We start from the raw sequence: 21,979 nt of genomic DNA on the forward strand, positions 1-21,979 counted from the left end.
AATAATGAACTGTCCCACTGCTTGTGTGCCAACTTGCCCCTGGAACGGGGTAAGATGGCACACACGTAGGGGCATGTTGGCACACATTACAAAATTGAGCATATATGTGTATATATGTGCCTATATGTATAGGCTACATATATCTACATATATACAGGGATATATAGAATAATTTTACAACTAATTACTTTTTTGCATGTATCTTTATTTTATTTCATTACTAAATTTTATCGATTGCCTTCAAGTTTTTTTAACAGATATCACAAATTTATGGAAATACAATCATAGATAATATTACGAATGTGTTGCTTATTTAAGCTAAATATATAACATACATTAGCGCGCATATATATATAAGTATACATATATATATATATATATATATATATATCCAATTTCCGTATTTTTTAATGCTAATAATACAAAATCTTAAAATCTTAGCAATTTTACCTACAGTATTTTTCTCTGTATAGCCTATCATACAGTAAAATGTTAATAGAATGCCAATTCTGATCATGAAAATATTTATACTAAATTTTAACTGGTTGATCCAACATGAGCCAAAGTCTTCTAACATTTCTTACAGTTGTGGCACAAAAATTGCACGCTATTATCCGAACAATCTTCGTGGGCCCACATTTTGCAACCGACGCACTGCACCCACTGTTCACCGGGCCGGCTTTTGGAATATGGTCCTAAACAAAGAAGACATAATGTATCCTCCCTACTGGCTCTGCTGTTTGCTGTGTTGACACATATGTTTTTCTTTTTCTTGCATAACATTTTCACCTTAGACTTGCGTGGATTCTGAACTGTATCTTTCGAACTTCCAAACAAGTTTTTCTTAGCTCCTTTCTTCTTATCAATATCTGATTTCTTTTTAGCTAATTCATTTCTTATTGGAGTATCTGTCAACACTTCACTCTTCCTTTTCCTATTATTTACCCGGTTATTTTTCCTTGGACCAGCTTTGGGAAATGGTCTCACCATTTCTGGGCTTATGTTGCACGTAGAATCAACTACAATTTCCTTATCTTGTGATGCGATTTCGTGTAAGCCCCTGCTCGTTACGTCCATTGACGTTTCCTGATCAGCTTCTTCCTCAGTTTGTTGTACAATCAGCATATTTGAAGGGCCTGCTTCCATGATTACAGGTTCATTTGGTCTACATTGAACAGTGTTGTCTGAATTAGGCAATTCTCCACTGTCAACATCATTTTCGTCAGGTGCTGGGCGGTCTGTTACGTAACAACCAAGATAATCTGTATCATTAAAGACATCAGGGTTGAAAGGTGATACCCCACTTACTCTGAAACCAGATAAAATATTTCTCGGCGTAACCGCACTAGAAAAAGCAGCATTTACAACTTCAGGTATGTCATAAATAGTCATTGTTTTCCCAGGATGGTTCACCAGCCAAGAATCACAGGCACTGTTCACAAATTTCTTTAAAGGGCCAAATACACTCCGGTCTAATGGTTGCAGTTTATGGCTGCAGTGTGGAGGGAAAGAAAGGACAGTGACCCCCTTATCTTTAAGGTAGTCCAATGCTTCAATTGAAAGATGTGAGTCGTGATTGTCAAGTAGCAACAGACATGGGTTTTCTTTGGAACACTTAACATTTGTTACGAAGTGATGTGCAAATTTGACGAAATTTGCTTCCTTCATCCAGCCGGTAGCATTTGCATCTCCAGAACTACCTATAGGCGCTCCTTTCAGAAAATATTCACGAAAATTGACGCGAGGGAAAACAAAATATGGTGGCACATGATTTCCTGTCGCAGATACTGCAACAGCTACAGTAACTAGAGTTCCTCTTTCGGCAGAAGTAATTTTACCTACTTGCTTAAAACCTTTCCGTGCAACTACTCTGTCTGGTCTTTGCACTGTAGTGATACCAGTCTCGTCCATGTTCCACACATCTCCAGGCCCAATTTTCAATCTATCCATAACGTCTTTCAAATTGTCGAAAAATGCTTTCACATTAGTGCGATTGAAACACGTAGCCCTTGAAAGACTGGTCGCTTCAGGTGTTCTTATAGAAAGTGTAGGATGCCGTTTTAAAAATGCAGAAAACCAATCCGCACCTGCCATTTCACAGTCAGCCCAAGAAGAAGGAAACCTTACCTTAAGTCTCACTGCATATTCAAATGCGAATTTCCTGACTTCCTTTGGTGACAATCCATAATAAATATCAGCTGCTTTCTTCAAATAATCAGCAAACTCATTCTCTTGTTCGTTTGTAAAAACCTGAAAAAAACAACCACAAGCCATTAAGCATCTTTAAATTCCTAATTGATATATTTATTCAGGTCGACAACATAACATTTTTTTTAAAAAGCCCTTACCTGTCTCAGTTTCTTGTAGCCAATTGTAAGAGGTGGGGTATCTTGTGGAGCAATAAGTTTTTCTTCAGTTACTTTGCTACAATATCGAGCCAAAGAGCGAAATGGAATTCCAAAATCCTTTGCTACGCTTCTGATGGACTTCCCTTCGAGTTTAACTTTCTTTACTGCTGTTAAAACAACGTCTTGGGAAGTCTGGCATCTATTACTTGTTCTTTTGTAGGTGCGCATGTTGAAGCCTAAAATAAAAAATGATATCCAATTAATAAAACTATAATATTTTGTTGTCTTTCCTACTTGTAATAATGTATGTAATGGTTTGAATTTCTAAAAAATATGCTATTTCATTCCAGTGCTAGCTTATACCTTTTACTCATAACAATGCGTTTCGTTTTGGAAGATCTAGAATCGCGAGAAAGTGTCCGGGGCATGTTGGCACATGTGCCAACATGCCCCGCCATCTATGTGCCAACTAGCCCCACAGCAACTTTTAAAACTTACTTGAGTGAACGAAAGAATTGGAATATATTTACATTATTTTAGTAATTGCTTCTTAAAACTAGCTCGTTATAATGTTATACACAAATATTGTTTTAAAAATATATAATTTATTATAAAAGTTATATCCAAGTCTTTGTAAGACAAAATTTTTACTCACCAAACGTAGAAGTAAAGAAAATGGTCTCCTGTTTGTAATAGTGAAGACTCGCGGCGGAAAACAACAGGATCTAGGGACCTGGTCTGTGTGATCCTACATACAAGAGCGTTATGCTATCTGTCGGTAATTATTCGAACTATTAGCACTGTGCCAACTTACCCCTGTAGCCAACTAGCCCCGGTCTCCCCTATCGAACACATGGTTCTTACCCTATGGGTGACTAGCACTTGTTTGACCTATCTCCACTAACCCTCGTTTACTTTGTGATATAGATGGGACATGGCTGTTTTCAGACAGATGATGGTTAAAATGTCTTGGGCAAAGTGTCCTTTGTAGGAATTACTATGTGTGGTAATTATTTTAGTCGAAGAGATAATTTAATAAAACACGTAAAAATAACGTGGTTTTTTTCTAATGTGTAAACAAATTAATGATAGGATGGATTTGTATGTAGAAATGGCAGTATACCACATCTCTTGAAGAACACTGCATGGCATATATAATGAAAGACTCTTGGGCTCAAGAAACTACACTATAGGTGGAAAGGATGATGCGGTTCCCAAGATTAAATGAAAGGAACTTTGATGATTTTTTTTTATATATACTAAGATGATTTAATTGAGTTTGTGATGATGGGTTGACAGATTAAATAATAAAACTGGACTCATAGGCTTTTAAAGAAAATGTGAATGGAGCTAACCATGTCTAGAAAACAATAGAGACTATTGTGAAGCTCACAAGATCATAGATTGTGGTAAATCACTGACAACTGAAATGTGGAGACGATATCATAAAATGAGTTATATTGATGCAGCTCCTGGTATTATAACTGGTAGCTACGGTGTTGATGACTTTACGTCTGTGATAGTGACACGGACGCGGAGATTTTAAGACAAATAATATTATTAATATAGAAAAGATGGAAGCCGTAGCACGCCGATCGTGACGAGAAACAAATATTGAAGGATGCTGATGGTTTCGGGAAGACTGAAACTAATGAAGGTATCAACACTGTGAAAAGTGAAAATACACTCAAGCCTATATTTAGCAGATCCTCCATACTTTGTAAAAATAATGGACTCCTAAAAAGGAAGCATGAAGTTGATGCAGACACTTCGACATCGACGATAACGAGTTCTTATACGGTAATCTGGGTAAAGACGATGCCTTCTACGGTGATTGCTACAGTGACTCTGAAGCTGGCGACGTGATCGAAGACTGTGATGCAGAACCTAAAGCTGACAAGACCGAAGAATGTGGTGGTGTCCTGAGACCGAAGCGATGGAAACGTCGTGATATAATAAATAAATCTGATCAAGCTTGTGATGATCGCTGGCTAGATGATGAAAGTAACCCTGAGGATGGTGTTAAAACGGAAGACACCAGAGATCATAATATTTATAATAAACAAGCAATAAAGATGGTGGCAGAAGATATTGATTCCACATCATGGAAAGATTCAAAATATAGGTTGACCGGCTAAGACTGATGGTGGCATCTGTTCGTAGAGGAAACTACTCGCATATCGCGGAAGTATCGTCCATACTGTAAGAACTTCGGAACGCTGGCTACATACAATAATCATTTGATTAACTGTCATGTGTGTACTAATGAAAAATAAAATGAATTATTTATATTTTAAAAAAGTATGATTTATTTCTTGTATCCTGATTTCCAAATAAGCCTGTGTTTCCGCTACTGTATGTGTGATCATTCCGTTTCCTGTGTGTACATTTAGTTTTCCTGTTTGTACATTTCGTTTTCCTGTTTGTATATTTCGTTTTCCTGTTTGTACATTCCGTTTTCCTGTGTGTACATTTCGTTTTCCTGTGTGTACATTTCGTTTTCCTGTTTGTACATTCCGTTTTCCTGTTTGTACATTTCGTTTTCCTGTGTGTACATTACGTTTACCTGTGTGTACTGCGTGTACATTGCATGTTGGAGCCGGGTAGCTTCATTGACATATAGTTTCGTAGCCATGCGGTCTTTTAGTCATGCAGTCTCTCAGCCATGTATAACTCGGAACCAGCTAGATCCTTTTAGACTCGTAGCCTTGTAGCCTCGTAGTCTCTTAGACTCGTAGCATTGTGGCCCAATATCATTGGAGCTGTTGAAAGAAAAAGTAGTTGGAACATTTGGATCTGTTGGAGCCATTTGGAGGCTGTTGGAGCATTTGGAGGCTGTTGGAGCATTTGGAGCTGCTGGAGCATTTGGAGCTAAGAAGTAGTCGTTGCACGTCTATGCAAAGCTAAATGTTTATAAGTTTGCTGGCTTTCGCAAGTGATTCTGTAGTAGGATAGAAATTGTGTACTAAATATTATGTTTGTAAACGACTTTGTGGTGTTTTATTTATCGAACCTTATGCTTTTCTGGTATTTAAATTAAATTCATTTTAGCTTCGTCCAGGATCGTGCCAAGGACCTTAGACGACCTAATCAATCAGTATATAGATTACAAATTTATTTAATGAATTTTTAACTTTTTCCTGAATTTTTAGTTTAATTATTACGAAAATTCCAAGATGATGGTCTTTATGTCGGATAGGATGATGGTAGTAGAGGATTTAAAGTCTCTTTAAGAATGTTGAACATGGTTTATTGAAATTATTATTTTTTTTTCATAAAATTAAACATTATTGCATCGTTCGAGTATTGAACCAAGGACTGGAGCGGATCGAATCAATATGTAAGTTAATGAGTGATTTGTTTGATGAATTTTGGATTTTTTCCCGCTTTTCTAGCTACATTATTACATGATTTCAAGATGGCGGCCGAATTTCAAGATGGCGGGGGGCACCTCCATAATAAATGATTACTGCACTGTAGCGGGTTAGAATAAAATTAACCAGAGGGAAATGTACTCTATAATACAAGTACACGCACAAGATGGTGTACTCCAGCATGTGGTCGCTCCTGGTAGCATGTACTGAACATAAAATTTCGTATCCATGATGGTTGACAAGGACAAAGTCAAATTTCAAAGTCAAGTTCAAATTTCAAGGTCAAGGTCAAATTTCAAGATCAAGGTCAAATTTCAAGGTCAAGGTCAAATTTCAAGGTCAAGGTCAAATTTCAAGGTCAAGGTCAAATTTCAAGGTCAAGGTCAAATTTCAAGGTCAGGGTAAAATTTCAAGGTCAAGGTTAAATTTCAAGGTCAATGTCAAATTTCAAGGTCAAGGTCAAATTTAAAGGTCAATGTCAAAGTTCAAGGTCAAGGTCAAAGTTCAAGGTCAAGGTTAAATTTCAAGGTCAATGTCAAATTTCAAGGTCAAGGTCAAATTTCAAGGTCAAGGTCAAATTTCAATGTCAAAGTTCAAGGTCGTCAAATTTCAAGGTCAAGGTCAAAGTTCAAGGTCAAGGTCAAAGGCCAAGGTCAATGTTCAATGTCAACAGTTGAGGACAAAAGTATGGTGACCAGATAATTATACTAACATGGTATCGGCACACTCTAGCAGACGAAAACAAGATGGTGGTCTACAGCGGATGAAGACAAGATGGCGTACATGATGTCATACCAGTTGACGATATATACGTTGGCACTGGTGGTGGTAGATCAGTCTAGGTAGCTTTCATGGAGGAAGGATCGACCGTTTACTCTCGCCGGGAATCGAACCAAGGACGTACATCGATATAATCAAACAGAATTCAAATACGTTAATTTTTTGATGAATTTTGGAATTTTTTTCATTAAATTCGGATAATAAATAAAGATTTTCAAGATGGCGTCCAAATTTCAAGATGGTGGACGTGACGTCATACTAGTTGACGATATATATGCTTTGAAAAAAGTGGTGGGAGTCAGTCTGCTAGCACCCACCACGGGGGAAGGATCGGTCGCCATTTTTTTTTGCCCTCGCCGGGTTTGAACCGAGGACTCCGAACTCCGTGTCGTAAAAGTATATTTTTTATAAATATTTTTTATTAAAATTTTATTATTTGAATTTTTTTATAATTTTTAAAAAAATTTCATTAAAATCGGATAATAAAAAAGTTAAAGATGGCGGCCGTAACGGAAACTGCAACGGTGACGTCATCATCCAATATGGCGGATAACACAATGCCGGAATTTTCGAGAACACAATGACGTCATTCAAAATGGCGGATACAAGATGGCGGATCCAAAATGGCCGCCGTGATCTACTTGTCACGTTATGCTGTGTCCCGTTACGGTTTGTCCCGTTACGCTGTGTCCCGTTACATTCATCCAAGATGGCCGCCGTGACGTCACAATCCAATATTGCGGTCGGCTCCACCTCCACCGCCTGAGGCCTGATCCAGTAGCCCCATTTACATACTACTCACCACCATTCAAAACCCTCGATTTCTATATTCAGTCCCGTATTTACCCACATGATATGACGTAAGTGGATCTTGCAACGAATCAAGAAACGAACATCAGCACTGTGAGGAAATCTACCCAAATATTATGAAAGGTGCGAACTTACCCCAAAACGACATAAATATGGCGAAGAACACAGTAGCCGGGTTGTCGAAAAGGTACGTCATCTGTGCAAACGTACAGGAGTCTCCAAGCTTTATGTAATCGCACACACTGTCACACAGAGGACACATGGTGATGTTCCCGGGTCCAGACGAGTTGCATATTTCCTTGCTTTGCGGAACAAACAAAACCACGTCAAGTTAAATTTTTGAAACCAAACAATACTTTTGATGTATCAAAGACACAGAATTTTTATTATGCTTCTGGGTACAAGTTATTTGCCACAATGCATTTTACAGTTTACTTTTATTTTTTGGAAGGCTAACTAATGATACAGAAAATAAAAGTAAAAATGCTTAATAGTACCAAAAGAAACTACAATGAAGAACAAAACACAAGTTTTTATCTATGAGATATAAAAAGTCATGTAATAACTAAAATATTATTATTTACGTGGGGGTCATATATCCAACGAGACAGCTAACTAACTTTAAAAGTCCTTACAAATATATAAAGCAATAAGTTTTCCTTGAAAAAATTTATTAATCAATAACAATATTAAATCAACAATTGAAACAAAATAATTGATCTAATTCTGAATATTGCTAATCAAACAGTTTCCAAGCAATGTCAAACAAAACCATTACAAAAAGAGAATATATAATATTATTTGTATTTTAATAATAGGTATATACTTATATTTATGAATGTATGTTGTTCCATATAACCGAATACAAAATATGTGAGGTGATTTTTAAGCACAAAAAGAAAGGTACTGGTTCACACCAGTGGCGTAGCCAGGATTTGTGTATGGGGGGTGTTAAGAAGCATGGCCTCCCCCGGGAAAATTTGGATTTTAAGGTGTAAAATAGTGCTGTTTTAGCAGTTTTCGGTACTTAAATTTAAATATTGTAATGGTAAAATTTTTATTAATTTTTAATATGAAATTTGTTTGAGTGATTAATAAGAAATTAATTAATGATTTGTGATAAAGGGGGGGGGGGGGTTGAACCCCTAAACCCCCCCCCCTGGCTACGCCACTTGTTCACACCCTTCAAGCAAGAAGTTTGAAAATGCTTTTGATTTTGTCAGAATCCACTGGAAACTGAATAACACATTACAGTGCTTTTTTAGTGTTTTCGTGAATGTAAACGTTCAATGTGAGAAAATTTATGGGTACTGTCTTGCTTTCACAGTCATGTTTGTAACAGTAGGCTGCAATTAACATTTTGTACCGGTAAAAATAATCATCAATGTTAAAAGAAACAAATTTTCTTCGATGTAACAATAACACCAAAGACTGTATGTGAACAGCACTCACAATTTCGTAGGAAAAGTATTTGCAACCAATTTAAAACGGTACTTACTGCCTACATGCCAGGCAGTGTCATTTCTGTTGAAACTTTTTCTTGATTTCTACACAACAGCACGATAAGATGGTGTCAAATGTCTAGCACATCGGGAGGTATGACTGTCGTGTGCAATTCGAGGACGTCGCTCCTATAATTTTGATAAAGATGGAGGGATTATCAAACGTTTGTTCATTTGAATAAAAACGGCACAGCACAAAACTTTATATATGGATATTTATTTTACGTTCCAATAGTTATAGTATTATGCAGAGATACAGTTTAAAATCCTGATATTAAGGAGTTATCATCTCACTTGGCCTATATAAATATTCTACCTCAATTTCCATTGGAAATCGTCTCCCGAAACTTTTCACTTTGTGAAAAAAGTGATATAAATTTGTAAATCGTTCCTTTACTTGACTTAGAATGTAATTAACGAGAAGAGTTAAGCCATACTTTTAATTTAATATGCAGTATTAAAAAGAGATTTGTGTACATTGACATGTTTCCTTTGTATGAATGCTTATACGGATTACAGCAATAAAAGCAGTACCTAGACCTGCTGTGTGTAAAATGATTATAAACATTGTTACACTACAAAATAAAAAAATAATTTTTTCCCTTCAAATCGATTAAATATAGAAAAACATTATTAAAGTTTAGTAGTGTATTAGAGTGGTATAAATTGTTATAGTTATAACGACATTGCATTTCATGAGTAACATATATAATAAAAATTCGTAAGGTCCCTTTTTTGCGGCGAACTAACACAAACACGACTCACAAAGATACAACAGGCTAAGAAACAAGGTACTTAATAACAATTTTTTTTAAAAGCTATTCTCGAAACATTCAATTGACCTAGAATCAACAAGGGCAGAAAATTTAGGCCATACCAGCTGGTTTCTATGAAACACTTTTAAAAAGATTAAAGAAAACATCTTTTTATCCGAGGAAGAATGGCAATCCCTAGGAAACCCATTGTGTAAGAAAATACGTTTTCTATTGCAATCCATCTCAATGTATATGTATCAATGATATCCACAATGGACATCCATCTGATTAATTGGAAAAAAGGAAGGAAATTACGTACGGCAGGTAGGATGTTCAGTCAGTTGCTCAAAATATCGAAGTAAAGATACTGTAACGAGGCAGACAGTTAGCCTGTTCGTTCCCGGTCTGGAGCAGGGTGACTATTTTTATCAAAGGCAATCCTGGAACATGTTTAATTTATCACCAGAATTACAAATACTTGTAAATAAGCAGTCACATTTCAAAACAAAAAAAGAAAATAGAAATTTGTATGTATGAGGGTTATTTTGTTTTCAACCTCCAATCGGCTGTAATAAAAAAAACGGGAATGAATTGGGAAATTATTTTAATGTCAAAAGAAACGTACATCTTTACTCTATTTTTCCACATAATCACCGTGCAAATTGAGGCATTTGTCGTACCGATGCACCAGCTTTCCAATACCCTCTGCATAAAATGATGCCTCCTGCCTATTCAGCCACGTTTTAACAGTGCTCTGCAGTTCATCATTGGTGTACCCTTCTGCCTGTAAGAAACGGATGACTCCACGCAGCTCGCATTTCGCCGTACAGTTTATCATTGCAGCCATGTTGACATTCCCATAACCAAGCTTCAACTGAGGTGTGAGTTGGCCGCTCCACATGGCTGGTGGAAGGGGGTAAACACTACGAGACGTGTCGATTCATGTACGAGCGATTAGGGTATCGATTAATGGGCATGCCATGGAGATATGAAACTGTAATCACACTGCAGGGCACTGTTAAAACGTGGCTGAATAGGCAGGAGGCATCATTTTATGCAGAGGGTATTGGAAAGCTGGTGCATCGGTACGACAAATGCCTCAATCTGCACGGTGATTATGTGGAAAAATAGAGTAAAGATGTACGTTTCTTTTGACATTAAAATAATTTCCCAATAAATTCCCGTTTTTTTATTACAGCCGATCGGAGGTTGAAAAAAAAATAACCCTCGTTTATAATATCAACATATAAATATACTACATAGGTTTCTGTAGGACTACTTTACATATTTTTCAGAAGAATGAATCTTCTTTAATATAATATCATTTTTGGCAAGGTGTTCGGAAAAAAAGATTCACATGAGACTCTAAAGTTTACATTTACTTGCAATATGGCTTTGACTGTATCTACTTTCATTCTTGATTTCTGATCAGTTCACATATTATTCAAGTTTCAGAAAATCCGTTCAACGGAAATGTTTGTTCCCGGAAGATATATTACCAATTCAGACACCTTTTTAAAATGTTTGTATTAAGAACTGAGGTGTTTTTAAAATGTTGAAGCACGTCGTACCATTTTTGACTGGCTGAGGAACTCCAAAATTCTTCTTCTTTACTTGAAAGGTTAACTTGCTTCAGAAGCAAGCACTTTAGTACTCGAAGATCATCAGAAAACTCGCACCAAGAATTAAAATAGCCAATGGCTCTCGAATGCATTAAATTTGATACATTTAAATAACATGAACGAGCTAGAGTTCCCTCCACTTCAAGTCTCGTTAACATTGGTAAACATTTCTCATTCTTGCGGACTTCAAGCTTTTGCCTAAGATCGCACATAATCTGCGCGAATTCAGTAATATTTCTATCATCTAATTCCCAAAATTTAATTGTTTCGAGGTTCAAACATAAATTTCAATGAATAAAGTGAAGCCACAACTCCATTTTGAGTTTTGAGCATTACAGGGCAATGTACTTCAGAAAGAAAACTATTTCAATGACCCATATATCTGAAAAATTCTATTCAGGGCTGGCAATAATAATAACCATCTTACATCTACATGTCCCAAGATTTTACTATAGTCATGATCTACAAATTCACATAATTATGCAAGTCTTGTGATTCGAAGAGTATAACTATGTAAATACCCAAATATTTTTGATACCATTCCTTCTTTATCCACTGGAACAGCATTTATTGCAGTTTGCACACCATTATGCGCAATATGTGCCACACATCCTAAGCCTAGAATATATTTGCCTAAATTTGATTTTAATTTGGTGAATACATTTTCTCCCTCTTTTCTCTTCACTCCTCCAAAATTGCTGATAGAGCAACTACTTTATTTTCTAAGTGATATTTCTCTATTACTTTCAAAATATCTGTTGAAGTAAGAGCAGACGTTTCTCCAGGCATTTCAATAAAATCAAACAATTTAATTTTTATTCCTCTGCCTTTGTCATTAAAATAGAAGTACCTCACCACAAAAAGTAACAATTTTACATTTCCGTAACTGCAATTATCAACAGACACCTTCACATAATTACTATATAATATATAATTCACTCATTCGGCCCAATGAGCGAAAACATTGCCTCACATTTTGTTCTTCCGTAAGCATTGTTTTACTTCCAAACTTTTTAAATTAAATTACTTGCGCACTCAATTGTTGTGGTTAATAGTGTGGTATGCGAAAGTACATTTGTGAATTGATAAATTAAATTACTCGCTGTATGGAGCAATTTTTTTTTTTATTTTTTTTTTGAAAAACAAAGCCACTTTATTCACTGAAGACGATGATGCTCTTGCCAATAAAGCACTTTTAGGTTTTGCAGCACGTTCATGCTCAATAACAGACGTTTTGCCATCACTTCCGAACAAAAACGCACTATTACACATTTAACAAAACACTGAAGTCTTTTGCTTTAGCTGGTATTTGGCGCAGGCCTTAAGTATGGAATCAATCTCTTCTTCTTGACTGGCGGGGCTATGGACTCCGTGCTAACTTTTGAACTCGCGTAACGTAAATGGGGTTCATGCAACCTACTTGGCTTCAGACTGATTTGAAAGATTTGTGCACTGCTAATGAAATGGCAGGTTAAATAAACGTGCTGCGGTGCTACAGTGTTGCCAAGTACTGCTGCAAGCACAGTGTTGTTGGCAACCAGGAGACCTTCCGGGGAAACTTGCTGGCAGGGGACAGTACTTCAGGTCAGGGGACAATGGCCGGAAATCCGGGGCGTATTGTCACTCCGAACCTGGCGTGTGTGGATCTGGACGCAACTGGACGCCGGAGAAACTCCGCGAGCATATCCTCTTCTAGGTGGAAGACTACGACAACGAAGATCACCAAGTCGAAGCTGATGTAGTAATGACACACAGCACACCAGGCAGCACAGAAACGCTGGTGTATCTGCGGGAGGCATTCTGCATGGACCGGCTCCAAAGAGTACGAGACTCCAGATACCGCATACATACCTCCCACGCGGTCGTACGCGTAGCAACAGACCTGGTGCAGTACCTCTCGTGAGGCATGTACTGGGATGTTGTTCAGTGCGAAGGATTAGCCCGGCTCAAGAACAACAGCAACAACAGTCTACTGAGTCCACTACAGAGGTGCGTAATAGCTGCATTCAGACGGACCAGCCAACAAGGCTACGACACACCTCGTGTCAGACTCCCGCCCCAGCCGAGTGGAAACATTCGGGCACACAAACAGCCGTTATCACGGCAGAGACAGGTACCAGCACTGCTCGTACAGACGTCACAGCTCACCAACAACAGCTGCCGACACTGAGAGCCCGCACAGCGACGCAGGCTGCCCCTGCCAAGAAGAGGGAGGCGACCACAGCTGCGCGAGAGCCACGAGAACAGCCTGCTGAACATCGACGCCAGCAGCCTCCGCAACTGAAGAGAGTGCCCTGGCACTTTGTCGTCCTCCGGGGTGGCGCAGTGGCCGGGGTGCCGACCGAGGAAGTTGAGGCTACCTTGCACGCAGCCAGCCACAAGCCGACCAAGTGCTGGCGCATCCGCCACCGGACAACAGGGTGCCCTACCGGCCTCCACCGAGTGGCTTTTGCCACTTCAGAAGAGGCCACTCGACTCCTGGAGGCCGGACTCGTCATCCAGGGCGCCCACCTAGCAGCTGAACCAGCCCACACCAGACCGCAGCTCCCCAGGACCTGGGGCCGCACCGAGCTGCAGTCTACTCCACGCGGCGCAGTGCTGCAGTTGGCAGAAATGTTAACTGCGGTCCTGAGCCGCGCTAGGTACACACCGAGCCAGCCGTGGGCAGAGGGGACTCGTCTCCTCCGCCGGCCTAGCCCTTTCTCCCGTTAAAGGGAGGGGGTCAGCAGCCCACGGTCTTAGGAACCTCGCCTCACAGATAAAACCTAGCTTAACACAGTAAATTAGTCCAGCCATCACCCGGCTGCTCAGCTTAAACTAAATTCACCCCCCCCCTCCTTTTTCAATTAAAGGGAGGGCTGGACAACACTACGAGTTTAAGTAAAAATAAATTCACCACACGAAATTAAATGTAAATTTTCGGCCTCTTGCATTCACCACTGCTTCGCAGCATTTTTAGAAACACTGTACACAAAACCCACATCAGTCAAATCAGGAGGTTAGGGGTCTCATGAGATGAACCGGGACTCTGAACGGGCCTCGGGGTTCGATGCCAAGTCTAGGTACTCGGCCCCCTAGGCCCGCACGGGTGATTATGAAACCCCTGTCAGTCAGACGTGATGTCTGCTTGGGGTTGCTTCATTAAGCAACTAATTCTGAGCTTTTTAACAATGTGCTCTTTGGTGTCCAGGTTAAGTTTATAATTTTGAAGTTTTTCAATCGCAAACCCACGCGGCCACAGAAAATATTTAAGTTGTCATTATTTACTTTCGAAAATTTAACGACTTTCTAGCTGTTAGGCTGCTTTGAATAACGCACAGTTCGCTGATTTTCAAATAAAATAAGAGCGTGAGTTATAGCATTGAGTTGCGACTCTTATATTCCTTGGTTTATGCCCAAACTACTTTCCTCTGTGGCGCTCCTCTGCCGCTTGTTCATCCACACGGGCCACCGAGTGTTGCCGCGAGTGATGCCGAGTCCGCGTGTAAGAGCCCTAAGTGGCAGGCCAAGACTACAACTCGCGACAGAGAAAATGTAACTATTATGTATTGAGACTGTTTGGTTTGAGTGGAGTATATAGGTAGATTAAGTTGGTAGCTAGGTTTTGAATATGGGGAAGCCTTCTTTTCACAGACGAGAGAGCCAAACGCCCGATAGTGCATCTTCGGTTTTTTTTTTGTTCATTGTAAATAAATATGGCGATGTTGATAAAAGGAAAGACCATAAAAAAGGCAACGGTATTTATTTGTACGCCGCCATATTTTTCGTTTGCCGTGTGTCCGTGAATGTTTATTTTGGACAACTCATGATAACTAATGTTCAATTAGGTTAAGTTAGCTACATTATAAATACTTTAAAACATTGTGGACGGTTGATTTGGTTAGGATGGCTACATTAAAGATACCTACTGTGAAATCATGTAAACGGTTTCCTAGCGCTGCATAGCTACATATTAAAAAGTTATTTGCTAAGCAACCATAAAATAATTTTACAGTATTTTTAATGTAGTAATACTTACCTAATATAACCAACCATCCACAATGTTTTAAAGTATTTATAATTTAGCTAACCTATCCTAATTGACCACAAAATTTAATGCCACACCGGTTTATACAATGAGATAGAACGGCGTATGACGCATGAGTAAGCTAAATCCCAAATAAATACACCTGTTGTGGTACGGAAAAAAAAGCGAGCATGAACTTCGGGGAACTTCGGGTGTGGCTCTCTCGTCTGTGAAAAAAAAGGCTTCCCGTGAATATGTGGCAACGTGGTGAATGACTTGTGTGTTGTGTAAGTCCGGGCTGCACGGAAAATTGATGTGGTGTAACGGTCACCACGATCAATGGAAATAAAGACAACCTTGAGCGTGGTCAGGTGTGGAACACAACAGTATCGGCAAGTCGCGCTCTCTCGCTAGAGCAGCGCTAAGCGAGTCGTGTCGCGGATCGCGCGCCGCTAACAGATGGCAACTTGCCGCGAACTACCTGCAACACGCAAATTTATTTATTGAAGTGAAAACTTATTTATCCGCGTTGAGCGATTTTCGGGGGAAGCCTTCATTTCACAGACGAGAGAGCCACACCCGAAGTTCCCCGAAGTTCATGCTCGCTTTTTTGTTTACATGATTTCACAGTATCTTTAATGTAGCTATCCTAACCAAATCATCCGTCCACAATGTTTTAAAGTATTTATAATGTAGCTAACCTAACCTAATTGACCATTAGTTATCATGAGTTACAATTAACAAAAAAAAACCGAAGATGCACGATCGGGAGTTTGGCTCTCTCGTCTGTGAAAAGATGGCTTCCCGATTTTCGGTAGGGGCAAAACCGACATGCAAGAGACGTGTTGCGCCAGACTGGCGACGTGCAGCGGCCTGTGTACATATATACGCATATATACGCTAATACATTGTTTATACTCGACTGTATCATTTGAGTGTTGGACTCTTTTTGGATGGGTAAAATCTTGCGAGTTCGCGTCACCGACATGCCATAGTAGCAGTAAGTGAAGTTAAATTGACCACGTGAAATGTTTAATTTGTGTATACTGTGCATTGCCCAGTGAACACATGACCTATGTCTGAAATCACTGGTAGGTCATAGCTAGGTAATGAATTTTTAGGTAATTTTGACATACCACTGCAATCTGTGTTGACTATAAAATTATGTAAGGATAAATGATATCATGCTGACATCATACTGATATTTATAGATATCGAGGTATAGAAAGCTGAGAAAATCTGTATGAAATCTTCCGAAGCCCTCGCCCGATAAAATAGAAATCAAGAATTTCAATTTGCTTAATTTAAAATTAATTGTTTATATTAATCATCCGAAAATTCAAACAAGAAAATAAAAAAAAGGATATTTTTAGAACTAGGATATAAGTTAGAGTCCAACTATTATATAATTGCCAACTGCGTACATAATAATTTTACATAATTATGATCATGACTTTTTACCCCTTCTCCCTTAAATATTAGACAGAATGCATTGTCATTTGTAGAGGCGTGGTTTACGACTAAATTATATGAACTTACTAAAATACCATGTAAATGTATGTAACTGTATGTAAATTGTACATAAATCGGTTGCGTAGAATTGCGGATAGCGCATACGACTGGCGAGCGTTAGGAACTATGTTATGATCCCGAATGTTGTGGTTTTTCGACTTAAATTTTTTATTTGAGTCATATTGAATTATTTTGTTACATATTTATAAGTTAACAATAATTATGATTTCATAAATAATCATCATAATAACAATACTCGAGTCCTTTTCTGTATTTGAGACGCATTAAATTATTTTATTATATATTTTTAATTTAATAATAATTACGATTTCATAAATAATAATCATAATAACAATACTCGAGTCCTTCTTTAGTTATTTAAAAAAAATTTAAAAAAAAAAAGGATCCGAGTGGGATTAGAACCTGAATCGCTAGGAATTTAAAAATATTATTACTATAATTATTATTCGACGCCTGGTTTAATCAGTATGTAAAATCCACTAAAGGGAGATTATAATGATGCCAGTCTAATATCATCATTATGTCATTAGTGTTACGTCAGTGTCCGATGTAAATATGTGCGAAATAATTATTCGGACTGTAATTAATTTAAAAATTCAAAAATAGAACACAGTTATTCCAAAGTTTTGAGTTTTCACTTTTGTCGGCAGTCCCCGTGACTTTATTCCAGCAACACTCGAGTACCTACTTTCCCAGCACTAGCGTAGCCAGGCACACTCTATGGAATGCCACGTGAATTTAACCTTAATGTTATTTTATTGCACCGGAGTATGGTAATACCCAGTTTTTTTTAGCGTGTTTAACATTATTATATTCATGAGCAGAATATATAAAAAAATTCCTGGATACATATTTTTATTTTAAAAAAATCCTGAAATATCATCTTATATATTTGGAGTAATATATAATGAATCATGGCAATGAAATATGAGCTAATTTGATTTCTCTGAGCACACATCATTTCAATTTCTTTAAATTGATAATGATCAATGTTGCACTGTAAATATTAATAATTCTTGAATAGCGAGATAAAAAAAACGTAATAAAACAAGCTTTTCATTAAAAAAAATCTGAGTTCTTCCAATTCCATGCACAAATACGTACAATTAAATAATTTTTTTCTAAAATCTCTTACATCCACTACTTAACAAACGAGGTTTTGTTGATATCCCGCCATAATATGCCGTTCTTGGAGCTTGGGGGATAACGATGTCGCCAGATTATTGCTATCCTTATATTAACAGTCTGGGTGTGTTAGGGGTGTAGAAGTCCTGTATTTTTCTCATCGCTGGATAGTATGTATTGTGATTGAATCGTCCAATAGAGAAAATTATTACTTAAGTCAATTTTTCCTACCTTTCAAGAGAAGCAAGAATATTGTCTTTTCAGATAATAACTGGATTAATCTGTGTCAAATACCGTCAGTAGTAAAAGGATAGACTGCTTGAAAAAATTTAACGTGGTTTTTAAAATTGCTATTATTTAATTTACTTGATTCCCTTCTCCACCCGCTAGCTCTTATCAATTATTTTTTTACACTTGTTAACAGTTAACAAGAAAGTTTTTTTCAGCTAAACATAATTAAAATACATGAATAATTTTTTCCCGATTACATTAAAAAACTATAACTGAGTTCCTTTCTTCTCACTGTTGCCTCCTGACATACCTTCACTTTATACTACACTTAGCAGTCGGACATCGTTTCAAGACAGTTGTGCGCGTCCTGGTTAGTTCGATACGACTACGTGCAAACATCAAATCCGTCCAACGAATGACTCATATTGAAACCGTGCCACTTGCGTTGATGGGTAGAGACCTGTAAAATTCGCGGATTCATTTCGCGATAGGATAGAGTCCAAATACTTTTGACATTATTTTGCTTCAGTGATTGGGCCACAGTTTATCTGAAGGTCTCTGGGCCAATGAAAAATCTTTATCAGAAGAATTAGCGAATCACGATAATTACATTCAACAGGTGTTACGAGTCGGTAACCAATCAGCAGATGTAATTTGCAAGAGTGCATTGAGGATCATGGAGTCTATCCTTTAGGGATTTGAAATCGCGAATTTTTCCGGTCTCTATTGATGGTACAGACTAAGAAGCAAAGTTGTTCAAACCTGGGGATGTTGTCGCTCGAGTGCAGGGACGCGAGTCCGTACAGGAAGCACAGCAAGCCGACAATGGACGACGGAATCAGCATGGCGGTGTAGAAACCCAGCCAGGCAAAGTACAGTCCGATCTTGTCGCCGAAGTACTTCCTCACGAGCCATAGCGGCTGCTTCTTGTAGAACTTGGACGCTCTGGCCCATTCCAAGTAGAGCAGCTGTCGAAAACATAGCACGCCTCGACAACAGAACAACAACCAAACAATTAGCGTGTTTGCAGTTATAGAGTAGTTATTTTATTCATCTGTAAATATTGTATTAGACTACTGTGGTTACAGAATTTGTAAGATGTTCTAAGTTTACCAACAAGCAGCTGAAAGAACCTCTGGTCTGCCATGTAGGATAAGATACCAGTTGACATGCAAGTCAAGTGTAGGGAAGCCGGGGGTAATGCCGATACGTTAAGGAGTTTTTATGTGCGATTTTATTAAAACTATTCAAATATACAGAATAATTCACATAATAAACTTTGTTCTATAAACTTAATAAAAAATATTCACAAGTATGAAAAAAATAATCACTGCTATTAGAAAAAATTTATAACATAATATCAAATATCGGCATTTCCTGCACAGTGGGGGAATGCCAATCTGTTAATGTGCGAATAGAATAACAGTGAAAAAAAGTTATCGTAAATGTTATGCACAATAAACAATAAACCAGTTGAAAGCATGTTGTTTGCTATATATTCCAATCAAATTGTAATGCTACAGTCATCTTAATATATATAAATCCAGTGTCCTGATGTTTGTTTCCAGTGAACACTTCACCAAGTCAACCGATTTCGATGAAAATTGGCATTTATGTGTAATTTTTTCCAACTTGAGAGATAGGATAGTTTTTATTTCGATTAATGGTCTTAATAATTTATAATTAATAATAAACTGATTATCAATGTTGATTGGTGTTATTAATCGTAAGTTTCATAAGTCTCAAACAGATGGCGCCTTAAATAAGTTTTTTACAGACAACTGTTGTACTGTCTGACATAAATATCTCATAGATGGCGCTACGTTTCAATTCAAATTTTATTTTTCTCCATGTTGTGCACATTTTCGTTGATCAATGTAATACGTAACCTCGCTTTTGTGTATTATTTTTGATTTTATTCTCACGTGTTTACAATTTTGTTTTGTTATGTTAATCTGTGTTAAATTTTGTCTTTTAAATCCTTTCTAAATCACTCAGCCACAGCAACGCGTGGCCGGGTCTGCTAGTTATTTATATATTCTGACTAATAACCCAAAGAAATATTTTGAAAATAAACATCTTAACACAGAATTCCCACCAGTTTTCTCATTAACTTTCTAAGCAAACAAGTGTCACATGTGTAACCTTGTGGTGAGTCCCAGCCAGTACAAAGAGAGTTCATAGCCCACAAGATGTGCACTGTACCTACTATTATTCATTATCGATACAGAACTCTTCACACACAAAACCGTTTCTCCGTCATCGTCAATGTTATCACAATCATTTTCGTCACGTACATTGAGGTGTAACATCTTTGCTCTCCGTGTACGGCATGTGATGGGAGTATTCTCGTGAAAGCGACGGAAATGGGTAACAGGAATTAGGGAAAAGCACACTAATTTTAATTTTTGACGTGACAACGTCTAATAAATCGATGAACGTCGGATGCACGCACGAAAAAATGTCTTGTTACGATGTGTCCCATTACACTCATTGTTCCGTTACGTTGTGTCCCGTTACGCTCATTGTTCCGTTACGCTGTCGGCGAGTGCAATAATAATAGGTTATGCTACAATTGACTAAAAAATGATGGTGATTCATATAATTGATGATAGAATTTTATTACAGTTAATTTATATGAATACTTGTTCATAATTATATTTAAACTTTATAGCTAAACGCCAGTTTTTTAAATTAATTACAAGTCATCTACACGTGAACTGTTTCGTCGACTGTTTATAAAGTGAAGTGAAAAGTTAATGTGGTTTTCATTGCTTATTACAACAACAATTTCGGCAATAGATGTTAATTATTCTTGCATTTTAAAAATCTGATTACTAGTATAATTTCAGGTATTTATTCTTTTATTATTAAAATAAAAACTATTCAGTTTTATTCATGAAAGTATGCAATCATTTCATCAATGTTTTGTTATGACGTTGTCACGTTAAACTGTCGTCCGTAAACCGACTTTACAGACTACCAATTTTTTTGGCGCGGCCTTCAGTAGGCGCTTGTGCTGCAGCGTGTCAACCAGCCAAAAATTTCCATGGCGTTTGGAAAGACAGACAAAGGAAGCAAGTGGAAGAGTACGCGGCTGTTTGCTATTCCTTCCGCTAACAGTAGTCTTGAATAGCGCGACGCATTGCCATGTGGCTTTTTTTAATTCGTTATAAATATGTTGTGAAATAATGTATTATATGTATTATAATTTCAATAACTTTATAAGTGTTGTATTAATATGTGTGGGGTTAATGCTGATTTGTGATACGAATTTATTCTTGAAAGTCATTTGTATAAAGTGAGTATTAATAGATAAGATCTGTAATTAATTTTATTTTTTTTTAATTTCAGGTTCATTCCTTTTAATGCCGTGTTAACTAATACTTTTGAAATCGGTAGATAAGAAATCATCTAATTAACTATAAAACTAATAATTTTGTGATTCGATAATTTTACGTTCATTTTTTTATTTACACGGTTGGATAAATCAAGAGCAGAGTACGTGTGGGAATACAGGCAGCGTAATGTGAGGAAAAATTGCAGACTGGAGGAGTAGGGGCAACTCTACTCAACGTAACCATGATATTGCTCGTTACCGAGGTTAGATGTTACTACACACCACTAGCGAGTTGTAAAACTAGCTCTTTTTTTGTCTTGTGATGGTGTTTCTACAAATTGTTTCCCACTTGCTTTCTTTTTCTTCACAGTGACATTTTGATCTTCCTTTGATTGTTTTTGAGGATTATTTCTTGTTTTTTTTTTTTAATTTTCTTTCTCCTTATTTCATTTTTTTATTACCAAACAGCTTTCGATGGAGTGAGAGTAAAAATTTCACAATGTTGTTTCCTGGCATTTGCACGCCTAGCATTGGAAGATCAGCGGCTTGGATG

General features: G+C 37.5%; 2 protein-coding genes across 2 annotated transcripts in view; both read right to left on the reverse strand.

Moving 5' to 3' along the window:
• The window catches only part of LOC134528864 (anoctamin-4), a 207,979-nt gene that overhangs the window by 115,372 nt on the left and 70,628 nt on the right, over nt 1-21,979 (reverse strand). Inside the window, exons 10-11 of the mRNA XM_063362531.1 lie at nt 18,849-19,054; nt 7,448-7,614 (exon numbers count right to left, since the gene is read on the reverse strand). Of these exons, the coding sequence (XP_063218601.1) occupies nt 7,448-7,614; nt 18,849-19,054 (373 nt within the window). The remainder of the gene's footprint in view (nt 1-7,447; nt 7,615-18,848; nt 19,055-21,979) is intronic.
• On the reverse strand, nt 407-3,183 carry LOC134529187 (uncharacterized). The gene is made up of 2 exons (XM_063363023.1): nt 2,349-3,183; nt 407-2,250 (listed from the first exon to the last, which is right to left on the reverse strand). Exons 1-2 carry the CDS (start codon nt 2,574-2,576, stop codon nt 571-573), a joined length of 1,908 nt encoding a protein of 635 aa, XP_063219093.1. The 5' UTR covers nt 2,577-3,183; the 3' UTR covers nt 407-570.

Source organism: Bacillus rossius, chromosome 2 (assembly GCF_032445375.1).
Source record: "Bacillus rossius redtenbacheri isolate Brsri chromosome 2, Brsri_v3, whole genome shotgun sequence".
Taxonomy (NCBI): Eukaryota; Metazoa; Arthropoda; class Insecta; order Phasmatodea; family Bacillidae; genus Bacillus; species Bacillus rossius.